Raw genomic sequence first — 17,272 nt, 5'->3', positions numbered from 1 at the left:
AAAATTTTTTGCTCATCTTAGTCAATGCAATATGCTAGATATATATATATATATATATATATATATATATATATATATATATATATATATATATATATATATATATATATATATATATATATATATATATATATCCTTTCTTACTTGAGTTGCTTATCATGCCTCGATATTATGTCGGGTGTGACAACAATTGTATCTATTAACTTCGTGGAGCCTTAACTATTAGTATAAAATATTTAAAGTAAAATTAATTGCTTATCATGCCTCGAAATTATGCCGACAAAAATTGTATCTATTAACTTCGTAGAGCCTTAACTATTAGTATAAAATTAATAGATATTTAGATGTCATTCTTTAGCTCATTTCTAATATGAGATTAGAAATGGATGTTACAATTCTCAAGTAAAATTTATTTTGTTTTAATGTTTCTTAGTGGGATTAATAGTCAAATCATGAAAAACTATTATTCACATATTAGATTTTAGGGATAATGCCAAAGAAAATATGAATAAAATTGTATAATTCATGTTTATTCTATTCTCATAATTCACATTTATAATAATTAATCTAATTTGGCTTTTTATGCGTTACCTAACTTTCATTGAATAGTTGCATCATTAAAATAATATCGATAATGATTATGGAATCTTTTGTCTTCCCAAAAGAACAAAGACACGTTGTATTATTCTTTTCTTGATGTCTTTAGGTTCCTTCAGCATCAAACAAAAGCTGAATGACTTTTCCAAGTGATAATAACACTAAATTCATGTTTGGTTGCAAAAGAGTACGAGCAAAGAAATTTTGTTCAGCAGAATAAAAACAAATGAACACTACTAGTATTGATGATATGACTACAATTTCCTTTTGCCCAAGATCAAAAATTTAGTGACAATGTTGAAATAAAATCAGCCTCATATTACTAAGAATTTTAGGTTATTATGATGTCTAATCTCATATATAACAACCTTGATTAAGATTTGCATAATGCTTAATCAAAATATGGTATTAGATAGATATTCTCTTTTTAAAAAAAAAAAAGAATATGCTATTAGATATTCTCAAAATAATTGTTTGAGAATAAATGTATAGTGAAGGAGAATAAATATGATACTAAATAATTTTTTTGGTTCTGATTCCATGGAAGGTGGTAGACCAAAATAATTCATATGGAAGAATAAAATTAATATGCAATGGACTATAAATTTTGTTCATCACTATTGAGTCTTTTTCAATCAATTTACAAAACCATAAGTTATATATAGACTCCCAACATTTAGTATTAAACCTTAATTCTAAATGCTAGAGGGCTCAAGGGGACATCAAGTTCATGAGTAAGAAACAGGAAGAGAATAAATCCATTGAAGTCCTTATTGATACTAAATAATTCATATGGAGAAGCACAAAATGGTTTTCCAGTCCTTATCTTTACATCCCTCTAAAAAGAAAAGAAAAAGAACAAGAAACATGTTATCATTCTATCTGCAACAAAGAGTCTACTTCTTCTTTTTCACTATACTTACTCACAGTAGGATAGAGACAACACATCATTATTCTCAATTTTTTTTTGTTGTCTAATGAGATGCTTTTATTCTTCAGGATAATCTTTTAGATTAAAGAACCCTAGTTTGTCTTTTTCTAGACAAGGCTTTTCTTTTTCTTTTTCTTAAGCTCCAAACCAATCAAATTATCTCTCATAAAGAAGAGATAATGGAGGACTATTGTCCAACAAACTATGCTCTCTCTCTCTCTCTATCTCAAAACACACCTGAAGCAGACCCAGGAATGGATAAGCTTCAGGAGCTATGAAGAAGCTACACTTGCATGTGAGTCGTCCTCATAATCATCATCTCTTTTTAGATTCACGTTGCAAACAAGTCCATTGGGGTTTGCTCATGGCCCACTGCTATTATCTCCTGCGCCAGACAACGTGAATTTTGCCTTGCACGAGGTTGCGCAGCACACCTCTTTTCATCCGGCGACCTTCATGCATCTCGAAAAGGGTGCATGCACCTTGTGTGGTGGGATAATGAGGCACTTCAAACACATCTTTATTTGACCATCTTTTATGTATGAAGGCAAGCCATTGGATTTGATTTTCTCATGCAAACTTGTATGTGTCAGATGATGTCACGCGACAGAAAAATACTTTTACTCTTACTGTCACAATATCTTATGCTTGTGACGTGTAGAGGAAAGGCTTTAAATATTGTCAGTGATAGGTGATGATGACTTCACTACACCAAAGTGCTTGAACTTAATTAGTCAGTCGGCAGGGGGAATGCAGACAACAAAGCATGGCCTGCTCATCTTCACTAAAGCAGAAACCAAGTTTTCTAGGGTTCCGTATCTTCTCCTCCTATCTGAGGCGTGCAGATGGCCTCAGAATAGTTGAAAATGGTGAATGCATGTCCACATCTTGCCAACCTGCTGCTCTTCTTCTCCTCATCATAAGAATGTGGCGGCATCACATTGGCATCAAATGGTGAACTACTACTTGGATGCTGCATGTCCACATTTGCCAATTAATCTGCTGTTCATATGTATCCACGGCCAAATGCAATGATCAGAGTAGCTTCAGATGGTGGAATCCTTCTTCTTCTTCTTCTTCTCTTCGACTTCCATCATGAGGCAGGCAGATCGGGCAATGCAGCAATAACTCATCCAAAGTTGTCAACTTGCTCTATGGAAGGCTGCAGTACTCTATGGTCTTCCTTTCATTCATGTACACAACCACGGCATGCATTCAGTGGTCTCAATCAATGGGCATCAGCGACTTCTCTTCTTTCCTTCAGCTCCTGCTAAAGGATCCATTCAAACCAATGAGTTATACATATACATAATACATATACATATATATACATATATATATATATATACATATACATATATATATGTATATATATATGTATATATATAGTATAAACTCCTTTGGTTCTGATGCAGAAATCCCATGTCCAAGTATTTCAGCCCATGGGCTTATTTGGTGCACTCAAATGGAATTTCTTTTTTTTTTGTGGCTTAAATTCATTCCATGCAGCATATTAATTAAATAATGTATTAGTTCCAAAAGTTTTTGTTTGGCTAATCATCCTTTTCAAATCTATTTATTTGCAATAATATACATAAAAATAGTGTATATCATCACCTTGAATAACAATCATCCTAAAAATTAATTATCTTATATATATATGAAAAATTTTAAAATAAGATAAAATTAATATCTTCATATTTAGTCCTCTAAATAAAAATTTAGCATATATATATATTGGCGCAAAATTCCATAAAATCACATAAATTTCATTAATATTTTTGTATCAATTGCTAGCCACTACAACAACATATCACTATAACTCCAATTACGAGGGTAATAATTTCAAACATATTTTAACTATTTTATGTGGCTGATATTTTCAATTTTAAAAGAACAATCAATAATAATTAGCCTAATTTCTTTTTTTTTGAGGGGAGGGATGAATGAAGGATGTTATAGGAGGGCATAAATGGAAGATCATAATATTATATTAAAAGGACATGCATATTATATTAAACTTTACAGGGGTAAATACGATATTTACAGCCCTTTAACGGGAGAGATAGGTAAAAACACATGGAAGGAATTCTGGTTCGCCACGTGGGCCGATTCCGACCGTCGACCACGAGAAACGACTCGGCCCACGAAAGCCCAAATGATACGTGGCTCGCTATCAGTAGGTGCCGAGAACAGGCGCCACGCCTTCATATGCTCGATCTGTTCTCCCCGACGCTACCACACACTCTCTCTCCTCGGCCTCGATCTCGATCTCGATCTCGGTTTCTACTCTCTGAGCAATGGTGGTGTTCACGGTGACGCGAAGGGAGACCGTCCCTTTCGAGGGCCAGAAGCCCGGGACCTCCGGCCTCAGGAAGAAGGTGCGTGAATTGATCTTTCTCTTCTGCTTCCTCCGATCTAGGCTCTCTTGGTTTAGATCTTGGTGGATCTTGTTTTCTTGATGCGAGCAAGCGGATTGGTTTCGGATTCGGCGCCACGCCAATGGAGTTCGTGTCGATCTGCCTGTACTTGTGTTTTCTTTTGTTCTTGCTTGTTTTACTTCTTCATGTTGCTAAAAATGACTATCTTTTAGCTTGATCGGCTTTTTCGTGATTCAAAATGGGTTGATTTCGATTGTATCTGTCTGGTACTCGGTCTTGTAATTCAAGATGCCTAATTGGGATCGGAGGATTACGTTGGTGTGGTTTTGTTGTAATTAATGTAACGATGTGCAAAAAATGGCAAAGGATTTGGCTTAAGCAATCAAATGATGTTAGGAGTTTTAGTTTCTTTTTTATGTAATTATAAACAAAAATGTGATTTTTATTTTGCATGATGTGCCTTTCCTCCAACTTAAACACATCTTTTTTCCTTTATTTGGCAGTATTATGGGATATGATTATTAGAAACTGTTTCCTCTCATCTTGTCATTTGTTTGTTAGATATATTGATTGATGTCTCTTTCTTTATTCTGAAATCGAGGGGTAATGGGACTTTGGGAGATCCGTCGGATAATGATATATCCCATCTTGAATATCGAGTTAGCTGATTTATTAATATGAGGTGATATCGTGGTTGCTTATCTCTTTCTCATCCTCTCTCCTAGGATATCGTCAAGGAATCTAGAAAATTAGTAGCACTCTGTGTAAAATCAAGTTTTAGTTACCAGAAATGGATCTTGAATTTCTTTTGTGCTTCTTTTGAGCCCACTAAAATGCAGTTGTACCTTCTTTTAGCTCTATGTTGATTATTTGCTGATAGTATATAGCACATGATAGGAATGAAGACTAACCACGCTCAGTTGCCGATGTATGCATTGTGCCTTTTTTTATCTGAAGTTTTGGGTAGGCCCACTAAAATTTTAGTGGAATATAATGTTCTCCATAGTGGATCATTTTTAGATGTACCTTGTGACTCATTACTTGTTGAAGAGAGAAATTTTCAATCTTTACCATTTGTCTTTCTCCCTTTTATTTAACCCGAACTATGTGAGACTTGCTTTCAGGTGACAGTTTTTAAGCAGCCTAATTACCTGCACAACTTTGTTCAGTCAACATTTAATGCCCTTCCTACGGACAAAGTGAAAGGTGAGTTCTCCCGTGCAAAGTCACTGATGTAGTGGTCTCTTTAGCAATTATAAGATAAGAGACCATTGAGTCTAAGCATATGTTAGTTAGTTTGCTTGCTTCATTCAGTTATCTTTTCTTTCTTTTGCTAATGGAGCTCTTGTAGGCAGCTTCAAAATTTATTTAATGAAATTGTTATAGTGGTATCTCCATCTCTTTAACCTGATAAGAGAATTTAAGTTAGTATCTGACAAAATACCTGGTGAAGAGCTGTTATGTTGCACATTATTGATAATGAAATTGCAAAACAATCAACCGTACAATTATTTCTGCTTGACTTATAAAGTAATAAAAAATTGTTCATGCTCTTATGGTGTCAAACATCTTAGACTCTGACAAGTGAAACTAAGACGTTGCAAATCCAAATTTAAGTCCTAGAAATACTTAAATGTTGTTTACTAAGTAATATTTTGACTATGTTGTCTTTTTTTTATTTTCTCAATGTTTAGCATAGTTTTTTTGGCTCAGGGGCTACACTTGTCGTTTCTGGAGATGGACGCTATTTCTCAAAGGATGCTGTTCAGGTACTTTTCTCTTCATTATAACTTTCAGAATATACATCACAAAAAATCTTACAAACTATAGTTAAGCTTTTTTAAAAATTTAACTCTCATCCCTATCCACCATCAAGGCAAAGAAAACCCTTTGTGGCTGAACCAATTGCATTTGGCAGGCATTTTGGTAGTTAACATGATATCCCCTATTGTTTTTGTTGTTGGAAATGGTGCTACAAAACCTATGGACAAGACATCTATATATATATATATATATATATATATATATATTCAAACTTCCTGTGAGGCAATATTTGATGAGTTTGTTCTGAATTGGCTGCAGTTCTTTTTTATTGCTTGATGCTTTTAAATTTCAGTTAGCAAGCTTATATCATCTTGATTTAGTCACAGTAATGTTGCTTCTTTATGATTGATCATGAAACTAGCCACTTAGCTTGCATAAATAAGGCCGCATAGATTGATCCACCCTAGGCCATGCTTTGACAGGGCTGTACCTAAGCCAATGACAATTAAACTGAGGCATGCTGCACTTATTGTACCCATATGGACTTGGGTACCATGCTGAGATTGTATACACATATTGCCTACATACCCTTGCAAATAAGATTGGTTTATATTGATTAGCACATAGCACTGAACATGTGTGTGAGCTGGGACATATTGATAGATGGAATGAAGAGTTGTAATAAGTAATAACTCCTTGCAGCTTTTTTGGCAAATATTTTTATCTTGTCCAGACCACTCAATAAATTGGTGATGCATATTTTTAAAATGTATAATGAATGGTAATATGTGTAATATGTGTGATGTAGATATTTAAAGTGTATAATGAATGGTTGGCTTTGAGTTGGGTGATATGATGTGATCTTGTCTTTTTCTTTTTGTGGCTTTTTTCTTTTGACCAACCAGATTATTATTAAGATGGCTGCTGCTAATGGAGTAAGACGTGTTTGGGTTGGACAAAATTCTCTACTTTCAACACCAGCAGTTTCTGCTGTCATAAGGGAAAGAGTTGGTGCAGATGTAAGTGTCTTTACTATGTATCAACAAAATTCCTGTAAATAATGGTGGCTGTTGGTTTAGCTTATTGTTTGTGTGTCTGTTAAAAGAGCATTCACTGGACTAGCATCCTGGTTATTAATCATCTCCTATATTACAGGGATCAAAAGCAACTGGAGCTTTTATCTTGACAGCAAGTCACAATCCAGGAGGTCCACATGAGGTATATTGTTGTTTTACATGTCATTGTTTTGTATGCATATTTTCTTTCTGCTAAAACATTTTATGGCAAAGACAAAATAACCTTGGAGGAGAAAATGCCTGATGAGTGAGCATTCACTGTGAGATGACCTCTGCTAGAAAATAATTAAAGAATATAATTTTTTTTTGTTTATACCATTTTCTGCAAATATCTGATGATATGGATGTTAAAGAACAATTAAGTTTTTAATTTAAGATAACTTGTGGAAGTAAGTCCTAATCCTCTTTGCCAATTTAACTGAGCTTATAGGCCAAGCTCCATATTTTTTTCCTCATATCCTTTCATTTATCTTTCCTTGATCTTCTTTTTGTTAATTTTCCCAAAATTGTATGGATAAAAGGACTTTCAAGTGATTCAATACTCATTCGAAACTCATGAAACTTACTGGATTATTTGCTTGCATTTTTCTTTACCTATTTTGTTTCTGTGCATTATGCTTATAAGTTATAATACCTTTTCTCAATGTTTTGCAACTGCTAACCTTCATATTATGTATTCAATAGTCTTGTTTTTCCTTTAACTCTTCCATTTTCAACATGCGGTCGCATACCCAGTATGCCTTGTTTTGCCTACAGTGATTTGAATAAATTTTTTTTTCTTGAATGGTGTCATTAATGAAGTTCCGGAATAAACAGGGGTAGGGTTTGATTTAATATATTTATAATATTCCTGTTGTGCTGAGGTAATTACTTACTTTTTTTTTCATAAATTTATTTAAATATTATATTGAGTAGGAGGAGGAGGCTCTAGGGGCTTGTGCCCCCTTGATGTTGGAAAAGTCTTAGCAATCATGCTTTCCTGGTGACTGGTGACATCATAATAGCTTTATATTGAGAGACAATGAAGGCATGGATCAGTCTGAGGAATTTTGTGTAGTATTCAATAATGTTGGTGGTGCACTATCTCTGATGAATTTACCATTACTGATGCATTAATGACACATGTTAATGAACATTTTTCGTGCCATGAGAATTAGCAGCTGACCGAGGCTAAACATGAATACTGACTTGCTTTTTTGCTTCTGTGATGATATTATTAGAACTATGAAAAGGCTTCATGCAACAACTTCAATTTGCATTCAAATCAGAAGAGATATATGCTTCACTAACTAAAGAAAAACAATGTACTGTGAAATTACTATCATTTGTTTAGCTTTTAATACTTCATTGGTAATTTACTTAATCATTCTGCTTTTAGCTTTGATTTTTCATCTATTTGATTTACCACTAACTCTTGTTTTACCAGGATTTTGGAATAAAGTATAACATGGAAAATGGTGGACCTGCTCCTGAGGCTATTACTGATAAGATATATGCCAATACAAAAACACTAAAGGAATACTTCATTGCAGAAAATCTTCCTGACGTATGTTCTGCATTAGAATCTGTCAGCAATTCTGGTTACAAGATTTTAGAAAATCTGATATTCATTCACTTATATGTTGCAGATTGATATTTCTGTTTTAAGTGTAAGCACATTCTCCGGGCCTGAAGGACCTTTTGACGTGGATGTCTTTGATTCAACCACTGACTATGTGAAGCTTATGAAGTAAGTGGTCTTTCCTTCATGTTATTATTGCAGGTATACATTACTTTTTGTTTCAGTGATACGTGCAGCATTTTTTGAATTTAGTTTTGTTGGTTTAGGTTTTGGCTTGTATTTGATAACCAAGATTTACAGTATGGAGCAGTGGATGAGTAATGGTTTAGGTTGCCATGATATCTAATCATGAAATCAACAGTCATTATTTCTGTCACACACATTACTGAAATGCATGTGGTGGATGTATATATTCTTCAAGAAGGAACATTGGGGAATCTAACTTTTACAAAGGTTATTAAAATCACTGGTTTTTTGCTTCAGGTCAATTTTTGACTTTGGATCCATCCAAAAGCTGCTTTCATGCCCAAAGTTCACATTCTGGTACTCATCTGGGGCCTTGCTTTCCTAGCATCTTCTAATTCTTGTTTTTACACCTGCGATCTAAGTCCATGCTTAAACTATTTTCAGCTATGATGCACTTCATGGTGTTGCTGGAATTTATGCAAAGCATATTTTTGTTGAGGAACTTGGTGCAAATGAATCTTCGCTATTAAATTGCACGCCTAAGGTGTGTTTATACTTGATATGTCCATTTGTCTTCTCTCAAAAATTGTATGATTTTATTATTAAGCATTGATAATCTTATAACAGGAAGACTTTGGAGGTGGTCATCCAGATCCTAATCTGACCTATGCAAAAGAATTGGTTGCAAGAATGGGATTGGGTAAATCAAGCTCACAATTTGAACCACCTGAGTTTGGTGCTGCCGCTGATGGGGATGCAGATCGCAACATGGTCCTTGGTAAAAGGTATTCTTCAGTTATAATAGACGGAAGCTATAACACATCCTATTATGTTCGTGACTAGGCAACTCTTTTCTTGTGTCACTAGGTTCTTTGTAACACCATCAGATTCTGTTGCTATAATTGCTGCCAATGCTGTTGAAGCCATTCCATATTTTGCCTCTGGTTTGAAAGGGGTTGCCAGGTGTGCTATCTTCAGTTATGAACTCCAAGTTTTACTTGAATCTTTTTGGAATGCTTGAACAATGAATCAAACTAGATTCAGGGGTTCTGTACAGAAACTTCTATGAGAGTGTTGGGTGGATTTATCTCTTAAGTGGTTTTCTATGCCACCTTACCATGTGGTATAACAGGATGTACAGTGTACATGGTGATACACAGCTACATGACTGCTTATGCAGTTTGCATATGCAACCGCATGGAGCAACGTGACTGCATGTGGTCTGCGTAAGATGTGATTGCATGTGGTTTGTGTTTCCTTCATTTTTTTATATTATTATACAATCTTTAATGATGAAAACATAGCCAATGATAATTTAACATTAGTCTTACTAATTATTACTCAAGTAATTTCGTGAAGAGTATAGATATCCCATATAATTTTGATTTGGCCATAACATATGCTTATCTATTTGTGATCTGAATATTTATTGTATTCTTGATTATATACTTTTAATATTTGATATGTGTTGTGCATTGTGTTTGCCTTTTATCATTTGGACTTTGTATTTATTGGAAGTTCACTAGACCTTCTGCAATTAAGTTATTAATATGAACTTTGGGATTGAAAATTGAAGATGCAAAATCTAAAATTCACTTTTGCTTTTACCTTTGATATGATTGATCCTAGAAATTTTTGATTTCATCAGTTATGTCTTTAGTTGTTTGGTACCTAAGGAGTGAGAGATAATAATCCATAAAGCCTCAGGCCAATATATGATAGCACTATACATAAAGTACTTAATAGACTATTTTCTTATTCCTCTTACTACTAAACATGCGTTAGTCTATTATAGTCTGTGTTTGTCAATTAGAAAACTCCTACGTAATGTCAGTTTTCCCATTGTCTGGTCACGTTTTTATTCACCTTGCTAATCTTACCTTTCAGGAGTATGCCAACTTCAGCTGCCCTTGATGTTGTGGCGAAGAACTTGGGTCTTAAATTTTTTGAGGTGCGTATTGCTTGGAGTCTTACACAGAGCATATGCATTCGATGGCTTAAAACAAAAATTACCATATTTCAGGTGCCGACTGGTTGGAAATTTTTTGGAAACTTGATGGATGCTGGACTTTGTTCAATTTGTGGTGAAGAAAGCTTTGGGACAGGTAATTTCAAGGATTTTTGTCCCCTGCATGTCTTTGCAAGTTTGCATTGTGGAAATTTAGATTGTGACATTTCTATTACAAGTTTTGATTAGTGTTCAAAACACTTGACTGGTACGGAACCAAGAGATGCATGTTGTCATGAAAATAACAAATTGTCTCATGTTATGCATGCTGCATTTGAACAAGAAAAGCTTAACATTTTGGACCAGTAGCCTTCTTGACTGAATTTCTGCAAGGTCTGCACTTCAAATGTGACCCCCCTTTTTTTTTGCGCTACAGGAGGATTGTGCATTTTTATCATTTAAAATAGACTTCTGTAAGCCTTTGTCTTCTCTTGCAGGCTCAGATCATATTCGTGAAAAGGATGGAATCTGGGCAGTTTTAGCTTGGCTTTCAATTCTTGCCTTTAAGAACAAGGACAAGCTTAATGAGGATAAGTTGGTTACAGTTGAAGATATAGTTCGTAAACATTGGGCCACTTATGGTCGCCACTATTATACTCGCTACGATTATGAGGTAAGCATAGATGTACGGATATTCTTTTAAAAATCAAATGTAATGTATAGTTCGTGATATTCTTTCACATGGCTGCTGCCTATGAGAATACTCTCGCCAATTGTTTATTATTATTTTTGGTGAAGAATGTTGATGCTGGTGCTGCTAAGGAGCTAATGGCACATTTGGTGAATCTTCAATCGTCCCTTTCCGAAGTTAACAGGTATGTCACTTGTGAAAAAAGAAATTCATCAAATACATGACTCACCAAGGCTAACTACAGATAGATGTGGTTGTGAGCACATCGAAGTGTTCTTCTCTGTTGTATGGACTTTTCTCTTTCATGTTTTTTATATGGTTTTGTTGGTAGTATTTCTTGGTTCTTGCATCATTATACTGTTATTTCTTAGTTGTGTTGTGTTGTTTTCAGTTATTATTCTCTCAAATGTCCATCTTGTGTCATGGCAGTTGGTCTTGCTTATGACTCTGTTAATTTGTAATATTTTGTTTTTAGTTTTATACTATAGGCTTCAATGTAACTATCCTTTTCTCCATGATGTTCTTATTTCCATTACCTGCTAAGTATAGCATCACTTGGGCAAGTGAATCTAAAGATTCTACTTTTCAGTTTCATATAGATCTGATTGCATCCTTTTTTTTTACTGCATCTTGTTGCTACTCAATTTTTGTGTTTAGATCATAAGGCATCCTTGTTTACAGTTTCTTTCATATCAAATTTAATATGTTAAGAAGAAACAATGTTAATTTTTAGCTTGTTCCACAAACTAAAACCTTGATGGAATCAGTTGACATAGTATGTGGTCTGTTTGATTGGTCTGTATTAGATTGGGACCAGCTGATGCTTCTAACAATGTTCGATTCTAAAGCATAGGGGAATCAGGTGAAACCTAATCTGCAAAGGGAAGAAAAGAAACCTAGACTATGATCCCTTTCCTGCTCAAATTTATTTAAATATTGCCATCAATCTTATCCACAAAACCATGATGCTCTTCTTGTTCAAGTTTATTTCACTGGTGTCATTTGATAGGAGTCCTATTTTCTGATAGGTTATAGGAAATGCATGATTTAGGAGACAATTTGCAACATGTGTGCTAGTTATAGTATGTGTACTCGAGATATGATTTCCTAAAAAAATAGATGTTGCTTCATTTATTCAGGATTATAAAGGAGATAAGATCAGATGTCTCGGATGTTGTCCAAGCCGATGAATTTGAATACAAGGATCCTGTTGATGGCTCTGTTTCTAAGCATCAAGGCATTCGGTACCTCTTTGTGGATGGATCACGACTTGTAAGCTATTATCGCTTGCTGTGCTTCATTTTTTGGATTAGTTTACAACGAATTATAATAATCAGATGCTGACTTGAAGCCTGAAGTTGTTAGCTGAAGTTTCATCGGTGGAATACTAAACTTTGTACTAAGACTATGTCTTTTATTGCAAAACAACTGTTAAACTGTTAAACTTTATATTATGGTCTATGGCACACTCAGTAGTCACAAGTGGTTTCCCTCCATCCAGGTATGAGTCTAGAGTTATATCTAATTTACGTCTGCCACATAATTTTTAGGTTTTCCGGTTATCTGGGACTGGTTCTGAAGGTGCTACTATCAGAGTCTACATTGAGCAGTACGAGAACGATGCAACAAAGACCGGGAGGGATTCACAAGAAGCACTTGGTCCTCTGGTAAAAGGACTTTACCTCTGTGTTATATTTTCATGAAACATTAAGATAATCCTTACAAGATGCTTTGTGCTGTAGGTCGAAGTGGCGATAAAGCTCTCAAAGATGAAAGAATTCACCGGACGATCTGCTCCTACTGTTATAACATAAAATCAAATTGATGAGTACTTTTGAGTTGGACATCGATTTCCCCTCTTTTTATCAACTAATTTTGTACCTAGCGCCACGTGACACGGCGCGCTACATGTTTTTGAAATAATTTGTGTTAGTACCACTCAAAATTAAACCCCGGTTCTGGTTGGAGATTATATTAAATAATACAAAGTTTACGATGAGATGTATCCGAAATCGCTGCTGTGTATCTATTTCTTTCTTGCAAAATCACTAGACTCACTGGTTATTGTTGAGGTTGTTTGCCACTTTTAGCCAAACGAAGTGCCCTGACCTTATGTTGGTGGGAGTTTCTACATGGAAATGGAAAGATTCAAGATGTCTCCATCAATTATAATTGGTGAGGCAAATCTCAGGAATTGGTGGAGAAACTCTTGTTTTGACGGATCAAATGTGATTGTTTACTTGATGATGAAGATGAGATCGTATCTGTTGATTCAGATTCGAATGTGATGATCCTCTCCTATTTTTAATTTTTGGGCCGTCAAATGAATTATTCTCTCTAAAAAATGAGATGTGATTTGACGAAGCACATTGCGAGATCCGATTACTCGATAGACTTCATCAGGTAATTACCTTCTTCTCTGTAATTTCTCCACTGCTCTTCCTTCAGTTTAGTAACACAGATCCAGAGAGAGAGAGAGAGAGAGAGAGAGAGAGCTCTTTTGTGCTGCCAATGTACTTTTATTGCTGCCACAACTGCAACCCAAGTGACAAAACAAGACAGGAAAACCAATCAAGTATAGCTAACTCGATTCAGATCTCCCCGCGGAGTACTGACGGAAAACGCTGCTGAATTCCCCATGCAATGCGAGACACACCGAAGCCCACTTAACATGACAAGAGACACGCAGAGATGAAGCAGCTGATTAAGTTGGTTTCCAGAGGATGGTGGTCTCTGCAATCATGGAAGTGACAGCGTAAGGATCCATGTTGGAAGCCGGCCTTCGGTCTTCGAAGTAACCTGACGAGGATGGCAGAGTGAGGTGCACATATTTGAACGACACACAACATGAAGAAGTCTCAAGACGAAGGAAATGCTATCCACCTTTGCCGGACTTCTCCGTGTCACGGCCAACTCGAATCGATGCTCCCCGATTCGCAACTCCCTGTCATAGATCGCAACGAGTTAAGAATGCACGAGATTTCTACCAATGCGAATGATTGTGGCATCTCATCTACGAGCTCGAGTGAGTAGTCGAGAGTGCATGAATTGTACCCAAACGAAGGTATTGATATCAGCAGTCTCATGGCGCCCGGTTAGGCGGCGCTCGTTCCCTTCTCCATAGGCAGCTATGTGCTCCTTGTGCCTCCAGCCAAGTTTCTCGATCGCCTGTTTGATGACTTCATACCCTCCATCGCTCCTCATGGATTTGGTACTGAAGAGTTTCAAATGGAAAAACGATTAATATATATATATATATATATATATATATATATATATATATATATGCATATATTTCCAAGTTCATGGGCTATATGTTCACCTGTAATTTGTGTGAGCTCCTGCGCCATTCCAATCACCCTGAAACGAGAAGACACAGCGATATGATACTGCAAGAACGGTGTCTTCCTCGCTTGTTGGATCAGCAGGTGAGCAAGCTCATCGTACCTGAATCGGCTTTGGATCCAAAGAAAGCACCACTCCGGCCATCTCGGTAATCCTCTGTTCACAGAGAGATCCAAGTTAACGATTGGCTGGCTAGAACAAGTTGGGGACTGCAGTGCAGTGCAGTGCAGAAGAAACCATGGATTCGGACGGGGGTATGTGCAGCTACCTCGAGTACGTATCGAGCAACCCAGAGCTGATCACCAGCTGATACGCCGACGCAGGGACCTACTTGGAACTCCCACTGGGAAGGAAGAACAAGATTTGATGAGAAGAAGGAAGCAGAGGAGTTCGAATGGCTCCGAACGTTACCTGGCCTGGCATGACCTCTCCATTGATGCCACTTATGTTGATCCCTGCATAAAGGCAGGCCCTGTAGTGGGCATCGACTATGTCTCTCCTAAAAGCTTTGTCAGCACCAGCAGAGCAGTAGTAAGGACCCTGTCATGGAACTTTAGGTCATTGCATAGCTTAATTACAGGCCAAAACTTATGATGAAGCAGTGTTTCCAAGGTTTCATATCAGAAAAAGGCTATAACTTTGTTCTTTGGAGGAGAAATCATATCATGTCATTCATTCATGCTGCTAATCATGATGAGAGTAGCCAAAACTCATGAGAGATATTTTCAAATAGGAAGATTCAGGTTTTTCTTCTTTTTCTTTAACTTTTTGAGAAAAAAATGATATAAAATTCAGATATTTCGATATCCTTATATCAACTTATCCTTACAAATAAAGAGATTGTTCGCGTGAATCTAACTCTATTTATCCGAACGATCTTATCAAGGCTTTTTGTACTTTAATTTTTTACCCAAATGTAATAACTGGATCAAACAGAAACAAATGAAGAAATCATGGATTTGCCAGTTTTCTTGTCTTTTAACTTGTACAGTGAGATACTTGTTGAGAAATAAATCATAGGAAAATAGACAAGGATGGCACAAGAACTTACCTGGGGACCAGGGTAGCCTCCAATGGGCCACCCAATGGGCCACTTGACATCCTTCTGGAGGAGAGTGTACTCCTGCTCTATCCCAAACCTAGCAGGGAGTAAACATCCACCCAGTGATAGCTTTACAACATCCTCAGATGAATGGAAAAGAAAGCAAAAAGGAGAAACAGCATCAACAAGCAGGAGAGAACAACAATACCAAGTCTCTTCTGCAGCAACAGCAGGGTTGCTAAATATCTTGGCAGCATTGTGTCTTTTGTTGGTAGGGATTGGCTCTCCTTGTGGTGTGTAACAATCACACATGACCTATATGTTCCAGATGAAGAAGAAGCAAACAGAAGACCATGAGAAAAAATTGTTTGGAAAACAAATTGTATCAGCTTTGATACAAAGAAGTAGAGAGAGTGAGAATCCAAGCAAATTACATCAGCTTTGATACAAATAAGTAGAGTAAGACTCACAAGGATGTTGTTGCCCTTCCTGAAGGGATCCCTGAAAATAGCTTGGGGACTGCAGACAGGAAGGTGCATCTTTTTTACTGCAGAAGCTTCAACAAGAAAATGAAACTACAGTGAAGAGGAAGCATGACAACATACTACAGAATCACTTCACTGTCCTCTCCAGGAGCTTGGCCAGTGCTTGAGCCATCATAGTTCCATTTTGGAAGCTGGCTGGCGTCAGTCACAGGACCTGAGAGAGTCTTTCCAATTGAAACAGATAGTATGTCAGGACAGAAGCTACAAGTTAAAGGAGTATAATAATGTGGATATCATATACCCTGGCTTTGCTCCTGATGTCTACACCAGAGCCTCCAACCCTGTTGGATTTGCAATAGACAAAAGGCACCATTAGGAGCTGTATGAATTTGAAGGACAGGAGGAGGAGGAGGAGGAGGAGGGAAGAAAAGGTGATTGATAATTTTTTTATTTCAGGTGAATAAAGTTCAATTAATTACTTAATTATAATTGACTTCAAAGGAAATCTTAACATGTTTATGCTAATTAGTTGTTCATGGTTAAATGGAAAGTTAGAAACAAATCAATTAGTGCACATTCCCTCAAAAAGAGGAAGAAAATAGACAGTCCAGAACAAAAATTAAAGAGCAAAACTATTTTTGAGAACCTTTTACAAGCAAAAGAATATCACAAAATGAAGTAGCAACAAAAAAGCACAATCACCACTAGAAACAATATTTTTCTTCTTTTTCTTTTCCTTTTGGAGGACAGAGAACACCAAATCCTTAATAAAGTTCTGGTTTTGAAGGTAAGTCATCAACCTCTTTCCTCAATGCATGGCATGCAAATACTTCTGAGAAAGAATAACTCCAAACAAATTATGGCATTTACTCACCTGTATGCAAACAACTGTAAAGTACCAAAACAAACAACATAAAGAAGATTCAAGAAAAACAAGAGAGTCCAAAGAACAACAGAACTGACACCTAACAATATTGAAAGCCCAAAACCAAATGGCTGAACCCTTCCAAAATAATGGAACAAAATCCAGAAGCAGAAACCGGATAATAGAGTGAGATAATTAAGAGGATAGCAAGGGAAGAGATCGACAGAAGAGAAGGAACAAACCATATGTACTCAGCAATGATCTTCTCCGTGTAGTCGGAGAAGTTAAGGTTGATGAGATCTGTGAGCAGAGCCATGGCTGCAAAGAGCTGCTCTTCTTCTAGACTCTATGGATGACCTGAGAAAGAGAACAGAGTGAGGAAGAAAGGGTAGAAGGAAGG

At 36.2% G+C, this 17,272-nt stretch overlaps 2 protein-coding genes across 3 annotated transcripts; one reads left to right on the top strand and one right to left on the bottom strand.

Annotated features, from left to right (window-relative positions):
• Positions 1-3,742: 3,742 nt before the first annotated feature.
• LOC103995810 (phosphoglucomutase, cytoplasmic 2) lies at positions 3,743-13,134 on the top strand. Its single transcript, XM_009416506.3, has 18 exons — positions 3,743-3,909; positions 5,034-5,115; positions 5,623-5,678; positions 6,579-6,692; positions 6,829-6,891; positions 8,176-8,295; positions 8,378-8,478; positions 8,794-8,853; positions 8,941-9,040; positions 9,124-9,281; positions 9,364-9,459; positions 10,384-10,447; positions 10,520-10,601; positions 10,942-11,117; positions 11,243-11,319; positions 12,275-12,407; positions 12,686-12,802; positions 12,878-13,134. The coding sequence occupies exons 1-18, from the start codon at positions 3,829-3,831 to the stop codon at positions 12,947-12,949; spliced, it is 1,752 nt and encodes a 583-aa protein (XP_009414781.2). The 5' UTR covers positions 3,743-3,828; the 3' UTR covers positions 12,950-13,134.
• Positions 13,135-13,530: 396 nt separating this feature from the next.
• LOC135620175 (glutamine synthetase cytosolic isozyme 2-like) lies at positions 13,531-17,272 on the bottom strand. Of its 2 annotated transcripts, XM_065122895.1 has the most exons (13): positions 17,115-17,272; positions 16,309-16,348; positions 16,128-16,231; positions 15,993-16,041; positions 15,731-15,837; positions 15,532-15,619; positions 14,892-15,020; positions 14,749-14,823; positions 14,583-14,636; positions 14,458-14,495; positions 14,190-14,349; positions 14,019-14,079; positions 13,531-13,934 (listed from the first exon to the last, which is right to left on the bottom strand). In XM_065122895.1, exons 1-13 carry the CDS (start codon positions 17,186-17,188, stop codon positions 13,840-13,842), a joined length of 1,074 nt encoding a protein of 357 aa, XP_064978967.1. In that variant the 5' UTR covers positions 17,189-17,272; the 3' UTR covers positions 13,531-13,839. The 2 variants fall into 2 exon arrangements, with proteins under 2 accessions (XP_064978967.1, XP_064978968.1); XM_065122896.1 differs by lacking the exons at positions 14,019-14,079; positions 14,190-14,349 and having other exon boundaries at positions 13,531-13,932.

The sequence above is a fragment of the Musa acuminata genome, chromosome BXJ2-8, assembly GCF_036884655.1.
Source record: "Musa acuminata AAA Group cultivar baxijiao chromosome BXJ2-8, Cavendish_Baxijiao_AAA, whole genome shotgun sequence".
Lineage (NCBI taxonomy): Eukaryota > Viridiplantae > Streptophyta > Magnoliopsida > Zingiberales > Musaceae > Musa > Musa acuminata.
The sequence above is the reverse complement of the archived record's forward strand: the minus strand, read 5'-3'. Positions and strand labels throughout refer to the sequence as shown.